A 14122-nucleotide genomic window follows, 5' to 3' on the forward strand; every position below is an offset into this window, starting at 1 on the left:
GAGAGGTGAAAAACATTTCTAACATTAGTCGTCAAAAGTAGCCCTGTCTTTACCCTTTGCACAACCAGTGCAATTTTGCATGCACAGCTGTATGTGTGAAAGCTCTCCCAGTACAGACAGCAACACTGCTTCTGTGAAGACTAAGGGGTGGAGCTACGTTATATGTCCCTGTTCCAATGTTATATAGCATGGGGGCATTCATACCAGAAGAGCACTGTGAACTTGGTGACATCCGTTTCTACCCTCATCTTGGAACTGGTCATATCTGAACTTACATGTGGTCTTTATGAATACAGGTCAAACACCACTCCCTTTGAGGGCAAGTTAACTTGTCCAACAACAAAACTTAAAATAAGTACAGAATTATCTCCACTGACAAAGCCAAAGGCACAACCCCCAAACATAGATAACTCTTCTGAATTCTAAGATGGCTGTCTCACTGAGGCAAGAAATGCAATCCCAGTGACCACAAGGAGCAGTAAGGTATGTAGACAGCAGGCTCTGGTCCAGAGAGGCCCAGGCCACTTCCAAATTTTTAGGTTCCTAGCCGTGATAAAAATGAAATATGATGATACATGAAAATTTTAAAAAGGCTTTTCCCAGATCATGTCTCTTCTTTGCTTAAATTTGTAGCTCTAAACTGAAACTGTGTGTCATATTTTGGACTGATGCATCAAATGCCAAAATAAAATAAAATAAACCAGTGTCTGGATGTCTTTTTTTAAATAGCAAATATGAAACAATCCAATTAAGCCCAGTTTCTTATATTTTACCCAAAGTCATTTCATTGGCTTTTATGGGTAGCAACTGTCTTATAGCCAAGAACTTTAGCTTGACTGAAAACAGAGATGATTCCCTGATTCACAAATCCATTCTTAGAATGCAACCCTCCCGGCACAAAACACTTTTCTATAGCTACAACGTATGGTACCATTTTCCCTCTCCTGGTAGTATCCTTTATTATTCCCTTTTATGCTCAATAGCCTTTTTGTTCCACACCTTGCTCCAGCAGAGTTTAATAACATTCCAGTATTATTATGACAACTTGATGAAGGCCTTTGTGAAATATGAACAGTCAATGACTTCCCCCTGCAATTCCAGCCTGGAGAGCCCTCCAATTTACAATCCTTTATTTGTTCAAAGTGAAGAGTCTGAAATTCCACTCATCTGAATTGTTAGCCTATGAAATCTACAGTGCTGGCTAACGACTACAAAATTTTCTTCCTATCAGAGCCATGTTCAAAGCACTGTGTCTGAGAATTCCAAGCAGACTTATTTTTTAAGCTCTCTATCATTGACAGCATCCATCTCGAAATTGAGGGCCAAACCACACACCTGTCTTCTCTGCTCTGCAAAATGGGGAAAGGAGAGCCATGCCCTCAGTTCCAGTTTGTTTTGCAAACAGCAGTTCCCACTCTTTAAGTGAGGTGGTGCACTGATGTACTCTCAAACTAAAAAGAATAGAAATGGATTTTGGCACTTAAGATGGCGGTCTTACCTGACGGACATCTAGCCGGTAACTAAGGATGGGGTCAACAGCATCAGGCTCCTTCTGTGTCCACTGCAAAACATAGGAGTAGTTCTTGGATTGCTTTCTGGTAGGATTAGGGGTATCATAATAAAACTCGGGATTGTAAGCTTTAGCTGAGAAGTGGAAAGGGAGAAAAGGGAGAGAGAAAATGGGGAGGAAACTTGTTATAAAACTATGCAGTGAGGATCACAAGAATCCATGTCCCCAACTTATCAAATGTTCTGATATTCCATAGTCACGTGTGACCACACTGAGCTGGCTCTTATTTGCCTTAATTTCAACCATCTGAACTTCTGGGTGGTTGACATGGACTTGAACAAGGCAGCACCAAAGGACAATGAATCTCTCAAGAATGTGTGTAGAACTATGGTTGAACCAGCTTTGATCTCTCTGCTGCTTAAAACAGTGAGTGAGACAAGACTAAAATGGTAGTGACTTTGTCATTACCTTTGCCTCCCATGTGGCATACTGCTCATTTTAGGTTAAAACTGTCCTTTGCAACATAACAATTTATCTCCAAGATACCCAACACAGAAGAATCTGGCTTTGCATTCCAAACTAAATAGCAGAAAGGGAAGAGGAAGCAGCCAGTGAAGAGGAGCCATACAATCTTTACATTCAAAGAAATACCCGTATCTTAGAACTGCTCCTTGTGGTGGAAGCTGAAATGATGTTGCTGGAAATCACCCAAAGCATGCACTTTGGGCATGTCTTTGTATACTTGATGCTTAGCAAAGAACCCACTTCTCACAGCATTAGTTATGATAGAAGCATAAATGATGCTGTCTTTAATCATGTGTGTGTATCTATCTATATAGAGAGGAAAGTGCATCAAATGATAACAACATTTTGGAATGGAAGCTTCCCGTTGAAGAGAATGTGGTGGAAGAAGTTCGAGTAGTCAGGAGGATGGAACTCGATTTTCAAATGTACAAAGGAGTAGGACAAATTGCTCATAAAGTACAAGACAGGAGCATGCAGAGGCAGTATATAGTGAAGGTATACAGAAGGGGCATTGACTATCAGAGAAGAGGATGCCATTTGCAATTAATGTTGAGCAATGGAATGTGCTACCATCAGATACTGGAATATTTTTTATTGCTGGTTTTAAGGAGAATCTGAAAGAACATGCCCATAATTATTTTGGTTTTGTGATTCTTGTTAAGGTAGTGGTTGCACCTGGCATTGATAAAAGTTGTTTACAGTTCTACAAATTTAATCCCCCCAAAAAGTCTATTGAATTACCGTATTTTTCGCTCTATAAGACGCACCAGACCACAAGTCGCACCTAGTTTTTGGAGGAGGAAAACAAGAAAAAAAATATTCTGAATCTCAGAAGCCAGAACAGCAAGAGGGATCACTGTGCAGTGAAAGCAGCAATCCCTCTTGCTGTTCTGGCTTCTGTGATAGCTGCACAGCCTGCATTCGTCCCATAAGATGCACATACATTTCCCCTTACTTTTTAGGAGGGGAAAAGTGAGTCCTATAGAACAAAAAATACGGTATATAGCTCCTGTTCCAAACAACTGCCTTCAGTAATGTAGGCTACATTTAATAAACCTGCTCAAACCAGATAAGCCAAAAGATGTAGCATTAAATAAATACACAGCCACTTTCAGATTAGAAGAAATTAAGGGTACATAATGTAGACATCTTTAGACCCATAAGTCCATGGTATGTCACTGTACTGAAATATTTCCATCGATAGATGTCCTTGATTACATGCTGTTGTCATTTCCTAGGATTTGCCCAACCAAAAGCCACAGAAGCTGTATTACTGGAAAGAGTCCAAGATACCCAATATCCCCCACTGCCATTCCTCATTTCCAAAGTGCCATCTTTTTCCATTCTATTACATCCCACTCCAATCAGAATGGCTCAGCTATTCTTCTCTGCTATAATTAAATGGAAATGATTCAATGCTTATTTTTATTAACTTACAATGGTAATATTGATGTTTACTTCTGAGCCCCTTTTTCTTATTATTTTTATTGATACAATTTTTGTGTGTATGCCAGAGATTCAGAGCCACCTTGGAGACTAATTGTTGCTTATTCAACTTGTATTGACTGTGAAGTCAAGTCTCATAACAGATTCAGAAATGAAATTAGAATGGATGATAATCACTAACTTGCATAATATCCATTTTTTTAAAAAATTAATTGATTCCCAAAATGGAAGATCCAGTGATTTAATAATCAAGTACACCACTGGGTCCTTTGCAATTTTCTACCTGTCACCAATGGAGTGTGTTTGCAGCTATTTGGGGGCACAGAAAGAAATGACTGATTGCTCATCTATGCTTCTTCCATCTCCATGCACCAGCTCTAGTGTATATGTGGGGCAATATGTTAAAATGGTCCTTGAGAGGACTGCATCTGTGTGAAAACAGCCATTGCTTTCCATGGATGATGGAAAGGAGTAGCATATATAGTCTGAGTATTAAATGCACACACATTTTTATTATAAAAGGGCAGACATGTAGGTGCTTTGTAACTAGCTGGTTTTTTAAGCATGCAAGTCATACACAAACACCCAGGACAGATCCACACCATACATTTAAATCAAATCCACAAGACTTCCTCCCTCAAAGAATCCTGGGAACTGTAGTTTGTTAAGGATGCCGGGGAATGTTATGTGAGGAGAAAGCTACACTTTCCAAGATTATTTGAGGGGCATGATGTGCTTTCAATGTACAAGGGAAGTGATTTAAATGTGCAGTGTGGGTCTGTCCAAAGATTCAGGACCAAAAGGGCTTTCCTTGTCTAACATAGTGACAACATGACAGACAGCCATCAAGTAGAGAGATTGGCTGAGATACTCAATTTGGCAAATGGCAGATAGATCTGAAGGTTTATCAGCACAAAGCCGAGAAAAAACAACAGAAATGGATGGTTTTTCTTCCAGTGAGAACAAGCCCAAGAGCTAGTGTCAGACCTGGACTTGGAAAGACCAGGGTTGAAATCCCCACAAAGCAAAAAGCTCACCTTGGCCCAGCCTCTAGCTCTCAGCCTAAACTACCTCAGAGGACTGTTGTAAGGATAAAATGAAAGTGGGTGGAAAGAACTATGTGTGCTGCCTTCACGTCCATGGAGGAAAAGCAAGATATAAACGTTGCATGCATAGATAGATGATAGATAGATAGATAGATAGATAGATAGATAGATAGATAGATAGATGATAGATAGATAGGACCAGACAGGGATTCTCGATTCACGGCCTGTGATTTCCCGAATCAACTCTTACAGGGAAAAAAATACAAGAAAATAAGAATGCTGTGTTCATGTATACTCTGAGTTTCTAACAGCTTACATGCTATGGTAGACTCAAGAAGCACAACCCAATACAGAGGTAAGCATATCGTTTTCAATAGGATTGGGCATGTTTATTTCCATGCTGTATTGTAGCTTGACCTGACAAATGGTTTGTTTTCTGTTAGTCCATCTGATTGATGAAGCCTAGGAGACCTGTGCCTGCAGCACAAAACTGAATGTGCCAGTATGGAGTATGGCACATTTGTTGGGCTGATGTTTAAAGCACAGTGGGTGACATGATCATCTAATATGAGCTGGATTCAAGGATTCATCTTAGATGGAGGTTCCTAATACAAATGGAATGTATGGGTGCCATGGAATGCAGGAAGCCATCTGTGAGAAGTGGCTTCCTATAAGGGCTGAAAACGTTCCAGTTGCAATCCTATTTTCCAGGCATTGCATTGTTGTGGCTGATGTCACCAGAGCAACATGGAGGATAATGGCTTCCTGTGCAGTTCCCTTTGTGATGGCACCTCACACAGCAAAAGCAGGCATAGGAATTGGGCCTGGGTTGTGCACCATGAAGAGAATGGCATTCATGGGGCGTGGTACAGCACAGGACAAGTAGGTCCAACTACAATAACAGGCCTCTTAGGCATGGTGACTTCTCTCACCTCCTTTTGCAACCACATTGAAATCTACGAAAAAGGAAAGAAGTTGGCTGATCTTTGCAGGACTTACCAGACACCTGGAAGAGGCAGGTTGCCACCCCGACATCATTGGAGATGCTACATTCATAGTTGCCACTCGTCTCCCGGCTCACACTGTCCACCTTGTACTCGGAGAAGTCCTGCTGCTCCGTCGGAGGCACTGTCAGGAGACTCCCATTGAATCGCCAGACAGCTGTAGCCACTTTCATGGGGCTTCCCTTGAGCATGGTGCAGCGAAGGGTGACACTGCGCCCTATAGCTTGCCGGATATCCTGGAAAATGGGCTCCACTACTGGAGGGACTAGAGGACAAATGACAAAACAAAAACTTTCAATTAGAATAACAGTACCAAACGCAAGCCTCAGTGATGACGAAAGCATTTATTACTTGCTTTGAACAGCCCACCCTGTTCTGTGGATTTGGAGTAGTCAACAGTTATTTTTTTCCCAAAGATGGATCCATAGTGACTCACAAAGGGCTTGCAATGTAATGAGTGTAGAAGAAGCTTTAAGAGAAACTAAATAGGACAGAATAATAAAAAAGTGAAACAACCTTCCTTTCCACCCAAACATTTCCTTACTCCTGTAGCTTCCTTTTGTGTCAAATACAGCTCTCATATGCAACACATTTGAGGAAATGTCATTTATTGTCTGCTCTGATCTTCAGACTATAAATAGAAATATAGAGTAATAATATACCTGAAAGTTACCTTGACCCATGACTTTTTCTTTTTTTTAAATTGTACGTTTAGCCCCTTAATAAGACTGCTATGAGAGGGACTCCAATTCTAGCTGATAAAATAGAAACATATAGAGGTACAATATTACGACGAGAAACACAAACATACAGAGGAATCATGTTGGACACTGAAGGTCCAGACCCTGCAGAAGTCCTTTCGCTCAATTGTAATGATGAGTAAAATTCCAGGAGGAGGTCCTGAAAGAACAGGGCTCATTTTCTGCAGTCTGCAGTAATGTGGCGAGATAGGCATCCTCCGACTTATGTGAGGGTTACGCTCCAGGCCCCTGCGTGCATAAGCTCAAATTGCATAAGTGGGGAGCACCCTCTAAACACCTGTTTCCCCCCTGCTTCCCAGCCCCCTGTCCCACTGTTCCCACACAACTCTGAAGCTCCGGAGCCAGCAGGAGGATGTACTGTATGGAAAAGCAGCAGGTGTTGCTGCTTCACTACTCTGCGCATCTGCCGTTAGGTAGTGGGGCTAAGCAGCATAAACAAAGCCCCTCTGTGCAACAGGTCTCTTTGGGGCTTCCTCCACCTTCACATAGGTCCTTTTCAGGCTCCAGGGTCTCCTTGCAAGCCATGAGGACTCTCAAGCTTCTCCCCACCATTACCTAGTGTGAATCTATTTATTTCCCAGTATTGCATACATACCTAGCTAGCCTCATGTGAGTCAAACATACATATATGGTGTGTGTCGGGGGGGATGCCTGTACATTGTTTGCGTATTGTTTCTAGATATCATAACAGGACTAAATCTGAAAACTAGTCATTTGGCACAAACCATAGAATTGCAGGGGTTGGAGGGCATTTGTTTTAGCTGGAGAGATGTACTAAATCAGAGTTTCATTATAGACACTCAGATACCAATCAAATTAGACTGTGTCATATACAAGAATTGGAAGGTACCAAGGGGTACCATACTATTATTTTGTTATTCATTTAGAAAATAATTTGTGTGCTGGCCTTCTCAGCATAGGTGGCCCAGAGCAGTTCACAGCATCAGAAAACAGCTCATATATAAAATACAACAAACAACAGTGTTAACAATTCTTTAGAAACCTAAACCATTTTTAAAAAGTTTACAAACACAGATATAAATTACCACCCAACCCCAAAAAAACTATTCTTAGTAAAATAACCCATTTTTAAAAGAAAGATTTCTTTCCGTTGAGCTTTAAATGCCATTATACTGTGTATGCTAGTTTTCAGGCAGGATGTTGAAGTGACTGATATTTAAGGTTTTAACTGAACTTTGTGTGAAGCGTCCTGATGATTTTGTTGATTTGGTGGTCAAGAAATGCTCTGAGTAAAGAAGGAAACCTGGGGGTTGGAACACCTGTTTCTGGAAAGAACTTTTAAAAAGAAATGACAAGGCGTGCTAAAAATACACTTGTGCAATTGTACCTGCACTTGTTGCTAAACCAAGAGCAGAGGAAGACACTCACACTCCCCTTAAATGTAAGGAAACCTCTTAAGTGTGATAAATGCACTGCCGGTATTCCTGTGCCATGGATTCCCAAGGACAGAGGAAGCGGGTGCAAAGCTGTCTGGGTATTCAGCAAACAACAGGTGCCTTTGCTGAAGGCTCTTTCCTTGCAAAGATATTAATCAAAAGAAACGGAAAGGTGAAAATCAATTCTATCCTCCTAACCTGCTTTGGACTCTTTAAAAAGGAGGCACTTTTGAGGGAGTTGACCTTCAGGCTCTTCATCTTAGCATATGACTCAACAGCTTCATTAACTGAGTCCCAAGAACAAAAGGTTGGCTAAACAAATTGAGCAGCACCACCCCTCCCCTCGCCCCCCAGTCAGTGCTCACTTCAACAGGTTCAGAATAGGGCAATCCTTCAAAAGTAGACCTTAAAAAAAAGGGGGGGGGGACTCAACTGGGTTGGCATTAAGAACTAGTAACCTGTATGCAGAGAGGCTTTTTCCTGTTTTAATGCCATTTCACAAAGTTGTCAACTGACTAGAAAAACATGGCCTGGCTACTCTTCTGCCTTTAACAGAAGCTTGACATGGAAGGATTAGTACATGGGTAGGCAGACTAAAGTCCGGGGGCCGGATCCGGCCCAATCGCCTTCTAAATCCGGCCTGTGGATGGTCCAGGAATCAGCGTGTTTTTACATGAGTAGAAAGTGTCCTTTTATTTAAAATGCATCTCTGGGTTATTCATGGGGCAGAGGAATTATTTCATTTCCCCCCTTCAAAATATAGTCTGCCCCCCCCAAGGTCTGAGGGACAGTGGACCAGCCCCCTGCTGAAAACGTTTGCTGACCCCTGGATTAGTAGGTCAAGCTTTTCACAACACAGAGGTGAGCAGGGGCAGGCTGGGAAGTTTTGCTGCTGTAGGCAAAATGCCCCCCACACCTGCTGATCTGGGCCCTTTCTTACCCCCATTGTTACTACCCTGTCACTGCACCCTTGCCAGCACCCACACTATCACAACAACACAGTTGTCAAGAGTACAGCATTAGAGGTGGGGGCAAGGGCGCTGTGGCAGCATGGTCAATGCCCTAGAGTGCTCAATGGTCAAGGATGAAGGGAGATGGACTCCAGCAATATCTGTAGGGCCACAGGTTCCCCACCCCCTGCATTAGCCCAACACCCATTTGGCCTCTGAAAACAAAGAGCAGCCCCTGTCGCTGTCCCAGCTAGCGTGCGAATCCTGGCAGACTCGGCAAGAAATGCTCAGCTACAAAAACTTCTGGATTGCTCTTGGCAGGTTCCCATCAGAAATTACACAATGCTTCCGCCTGCTTGTTTTGCATTTTCCACAAATAATGTGCCACAATATGCAAATATCACAGCCTGGGTATTGTGAAGCTCAGATATGGGACCCCACACGCAAGCCTTGAACTATTCAAGTGTTGGTGACTCTTCTCGCTCGTCTTCCCTCGTTCAAAAATTAAACCGCAAAAGCAGCTAATGTGGTGAGTGGTAATATGAAAGGGGTGAAGAGGCCAGAGCATCAGCCAGCAGCCCGTAAGCCGTGCTTCTTCCTCAGACTTGTTAATATTCTGCTACTCCAAAAACAAAGGGCAGCAAAACAACTTTGCAATAACACAAACCATAATAATCCTCCTGCTCTTCGGGAATGAATAAAAAGATGAACGAAACTGATGTGGCCTGCTCAGTCTTGCCCAGGAACCAGAGTGCCTTGATTTACACATCACCCTGACTAGAGAAGGACCCAGAACTTTGCAACACGAAAAAACACACCAGCTCTAGGTTCAGGAAAATACAGAGCATGTGGCAATGAGGGGCAAGAGCCAAGCAAAGAAGGGCAGGATTTGTCAAGTGTGAGACATGTATCGCTGTGCCTCAAATAACCTTTCACTTTCCCACTTTTACAAGATTAGCAAGTTCTGGATTTATTCTTCAGCAGGAATGATGCTCTGAAACATAAGGGTCACTGGAGCATGACCGAGTTCTAAAACCCATTTTAAAAATCTATTTTCACTTTTGCTTCAGGGAAAGGAGAAGTCTTGCTTTGCACCAAGCAGACAGACTCCTGCGGAGAGATTCTATGGGATATACCAAAGTGAGTGATGTGGGGTGGGAATTTCCCTGCAAAAGATTTTCTGGAAATTTCCCCAGTGCTTTCTTTTCTGTGAAAAATAAATATATGGGTTTCATAAGTTCATTAGTAACAATGAATGGGTGCCAATTCCAAACGAAGTATTAGGCAACCCAGGCAATTTGAAAGTTTTGAGCTTTGTTTTCTAAACGGAAGTAAAATAAATTACATTGCCCTGCAGGCCAGGGAACCTCAGGCCTAGAAGCTGAATGTGGCTTTCTAGAACTTTCTATCAAGTCTCTGGACCTCTCTCCAGTCCACACCTCCTTCCTAGCCCCACACCCCTCCCTGCAGACCGCATTATCAGCCCTGCTTTGCACTCTCCTTGGCTGAGATGTTTATGCAAACTCTGACAACGCTCTTGCTTGTCTGGATGGGGAACAGAGAGGGTTGTGTGAGTCTGTGTAGAAACCAGTCCACTGTACAAAGGTAAAATTTACACCTGCTGATCCACTCACCTTTGTTTCTGGCCCAGTCCATGACTGCAATGTGGCTCCTCCCAAAGTTTACTCAGAAAACCTGTGTGGCTGGTTGCCCAAGCACATAAAAAATGGATGCCAGGGTTTCTGCGCCATCTGCAGAAGTGAGTGGCTACCAGAGACAAGGCTTTCTAGATGGTGGCTTCAAGGTGGCCAGCTGAAAAAGAGGCTAGGGCTCCTATCCCTTTAATAGTTCTGTAGAAAAGGGAATTTCCAAATGTGTAGCCCACCATGACTATCATACAATGCCAGAAGCCCTGTCTTCTTCATGTATTTGGCCACCACAGGTGACTCCCTAGCTCTAAGATACCCTCTCCTGAAAAGTTCACTTGGCACCTGCCTCATTACCCTTTCGATTCCAGACAAAGGCCTTTTTTATTATCTTGAGCTTTTTAGACGCCATTTTAATCCAGCCGACTGTTTTTCTGTGACTTCTGTGATTTTGTGGCTTTTAGTATATTATGTTGTTTATACATTTTAATAGTTTTCTTCTTTTCTTCTTTTCGTAAACCATTCTGGGAATATGATTTAAGGGCAGTATAAAAACACTGACGAGGATAAATCAAAAACAGTTTTACAGTCTTCTGTTGGGCAAGCATCGAGAAATCTGTCTCCTAAATAATGGGAATTTTATTTATAGATAGATATACATACTCATTCACTTGAGTTTTCTTAATTAACTTGGTGCAGATTGCAAGCTAATGTTTTTTGCATGTGGGGGACGTATTCAGAGAGGGATTCTGCAGCATAGCAAAATGATGTTCTTAGAGGTCACACCTGAAACCCATTCATTCCTAGTCATCCAGAAGAAACAGGTTCCCAGCCATGTTGACTTTTGCATGACCTCGAATGAACCCGTGTTCCAAAAGTAGCTTTTAAGAATGTTGTGCTGACATATCACAGGAGTTCTTTCTAAGAGGCCCTGGATATCTAAAGCGTTATGTTACAGCTTGTCCCAACTTGAGTCAGATGCTAACGAAAGAACTTTGAAATAAAGGAACGGTCCAACAACTGATAGCAGTCTGTCAAGTCTTTGCAATTCTGCTTCACACAATCAGCTGAGGGTTTTCTAGACCCTGGAAAAAGTCTACAAGCCATCCTACAATGGGTCTACTTGAAAATGGCACACTTTTTCTCTTCCTGGTCATTGCTCCTTCCCTCTTCATTCATTGTCAGAGGTTGAAAAAAGGGGTGAGTTTTTGCCATAATACCAAGGCACGTATTCAAATAGTAGGAGACAACTTGCTAATTTTACCAGCTCATTTCTTCTAACTGAAGCAGAAACTTTACACACGCAGCAGATTAGCTGTAGGGCCAAAGAAGCACAGGTGTAATTGCACAAATTCAGTGATTATTAACGAGCTCATTTCCAGAAAGAAGAAAAGGGGAAATGGCCTTTCTGGGACAGCAAGGGACAAAAAGGAATGTAGCAATTTGAGGACTAGGGGTGGGAGAGAAACTTGATTCAGTTCACACTGAAATCTGAGTCTAGCATAGGGCTTGCCTACACTTCTGTTTGTCCCATGCCTAGAAAGTATGCTTCTTTCCCAGGGAAATCTGCTATTTAGTGCTAAATCGGAGCAAATGTCAATCTAGAGAAAACCCCAAATGGCCATTTGGTCAGATGGAGCACTAAAGAGGAGTTTTCCCTGGGGAAAAGCAGCGGGACAAGAGGGTGGATGAGCCCTTAGTTTCACTTTCTTAAACAATGTGAGACCAAAACACAGCCATCCTTCAAAATTCACACTTCTCTGAATTTTGCGTTGCAATTTTCCAGCCAATGTTTACAAAAATGCCTAGATCAGGGGGAAGTGTGCATTACCATTAATATATCAGTGAAGTAACATATATAATGCCTTTTATATTAGGAGAATTGGTTGCAAAAATGTGTAGTCAAAACTTCATTCACACATGTTTCTTAGGGGAAATTCTCACTAAAATGCTGGCGGATTTTCACATGGACCTTTTAAAACAGAATTTGCAAACTGCTACAAAATGTGGAGAGCTGAATTTAAGATTGGAAAAATGAGAAACCAAGAGAACCGAAACTCACAGATCTTTCCATTGCCAGTGATGGCATGGGTCAGACACACTCTCACTCTGTAGCAGCAAAAATATAATAACGACTCTTGCCTTTCATATAAAAGAAATGTACAGCAGGTTCCTGTGCATGTTGACCAGAAGCAAGTTGCATCAAGTTCAGTGGGACTTATTCCTATTAACTTTTTTTACCGAGGCAGGAGATTTCACAGGCAACCTGATTTCCTGACATTTCATATGCAGAATGTGTTAACGTTGAGATTATCATTCATTTCATTTCTATCCTGCCTTTCCTCTAAGGAACTCAAGGCAGCATGCTATGGTTTTTCACCCACCCCTTTATTGCCACAACAATCTTATGGGAAAGGTTAGGTTGAAAGTGCTGGTCTTAAAGTCACCCAGTGATCTTCATGGCTGGGTGGAGGTTAGAACCTGGATTCCCCCAATCCAACCATTCTACCTCTAAACCATTAAGGCACACTGGCTTTACTGCAGTAAAGGGGGCTCAAGGGACTTTGGGGACAATCCTGTCAAAGTTAAACACATTTTAAGTCCTTGTTTTTTAAACTACAGAGTTGAGCTGGTGCTTGAGGCTCCAATTAGGAGTTAATGGCAAGGAACTAAAAAACAGTCGCCACAGCCCCTCTTCACAATAGCTTCAAGCAGGTAAAAGGTAGGACATGCCATCATTATGGTTTCAATTTCCCCCTTCCACTCCACTCCACTGGCTGCCACATAAAAAGCTCCAGGAAAATCTAAGGCAGGGATGGGGAGACTATTGCCCTCCAGATGTTGGATAGCAATCCCCCATCAGCCTCAGCTAGCACAGCCAACAGTCAGGGATGATGGGAGTTGTAGTTAAGCAATATCTGGAGGGCTACAGGTTGCCCAAACCAGGACTAAAGCAATGACATCACGTAGCATATTTTTAAATGAGAGGAGAGGAGAACAATCATAACAGACGACTACTTTCAGTGGCAGCCCCAGGCCTCTTATAAGCCTATTGAACCAACCAAGGTATTCTGTACTTGGGATCAGTCACTGTATCAAGCTACATCCTTCTGTCATTGAAATTAATGAGACTTGAAGCATTTCAATTTGGCTCTGGATTGTGTTCATCAAGGGTGGGGGGGAGGCGAGTTTGACACCAAAAATTATAAGTTACGAAACAGAGACTGTTCAGTGGGTCTCTCTAAGGTCAGCACAGAATTGTGCATGTGTGTATTTTGAGTTTCACAGAAAAAGATCCAAGCCTCAATTTAATTAGCCTTTTCCAGAGAAGTGACTGAGGATGGTGAACAGCCCTTGACTTTAGAGCTCAGTTCCCTTACACCTGCCTGAGCCAATTAACACAACTAGCCAAATCTTCTTCAAGAAAGAAGGTTAGAGGCACTCAGTGATTTCCTGCGGACGGTTAATATATCACACTACAGTTTCTGCTTCACAACTGTTGGAAGATATTTCACCCTGGGTGGGATTATGCTGACCTCTGTGCCCCTCTCCCCCGATCACCTCTCCTCGAAGCAGCTGAGAGCCAGGCATGCTGAATCTCACGCTTAGACTCCATGCCCAATTAAAGCATGCTTACAAGGCACTACAAAGAGAAATACTCCCTTGCAGCCAAAGCATTCCTATGGCTCAGCACCCTTGAAGTCTTGGGTTTCTGAACACCGTTTCATTAGCTGAAAAGGATGTGTTGGGGAGGGGGAAATGGAACACGTACAGAGGAAGACAAAACAAGTGAAGTCAAACAAGACCCTCCTACCCATCCTTTGATGAGTGCTGTTT

General features: G+C 42.5%; 1 protein-coding gene across 5 annotated transcripts in view; it reads right to left on the reverse strand.

Annotated features, from left to right (window-relative positions):
- The window catches only part of MDGA1 (MAM domain containing glycosylphosphatidylinositol anchor 1), a 253690-nt gene that overhangs the window by 93949 nt on the left and 145619 nt on the right, over positions 1–14122 (reverse strand). For all 5 annotated transcript variants that reach the window (XR_014005922.1, XR_014005923.1, XM_081186380.1 and 2 more), the window contains exons 9-10: positions 5527–5796; positions 1499–1644 (exon numbers count right to left, since the gene is read on the reverse strand). Coding sequence is in view for 3 of the 5 variants with exons in the window: in XM_081186380.1 (XP_081042506.1) it covers positions 1499–1644; positions 5527–5796 (416 nt within the window). In the remaining 2 variants the exon portion in view is untranslated. The remainder of the gene's footprint in view (positions 1–1498; positions 1645–5526; positions 5797–14122) is intronic.

Source organism: Podarcis bocagei (assembly GCF_964188305.1).
Source record: "Podarcis bocagei genome assembly, chromosome: 3".
NCBI classification, from domain to species: Eukaryota; Metazoa; Chordata; class Lepidosauria; order Squamata; family Lacertidae; genus Podarcis; species Podarcis bocagei.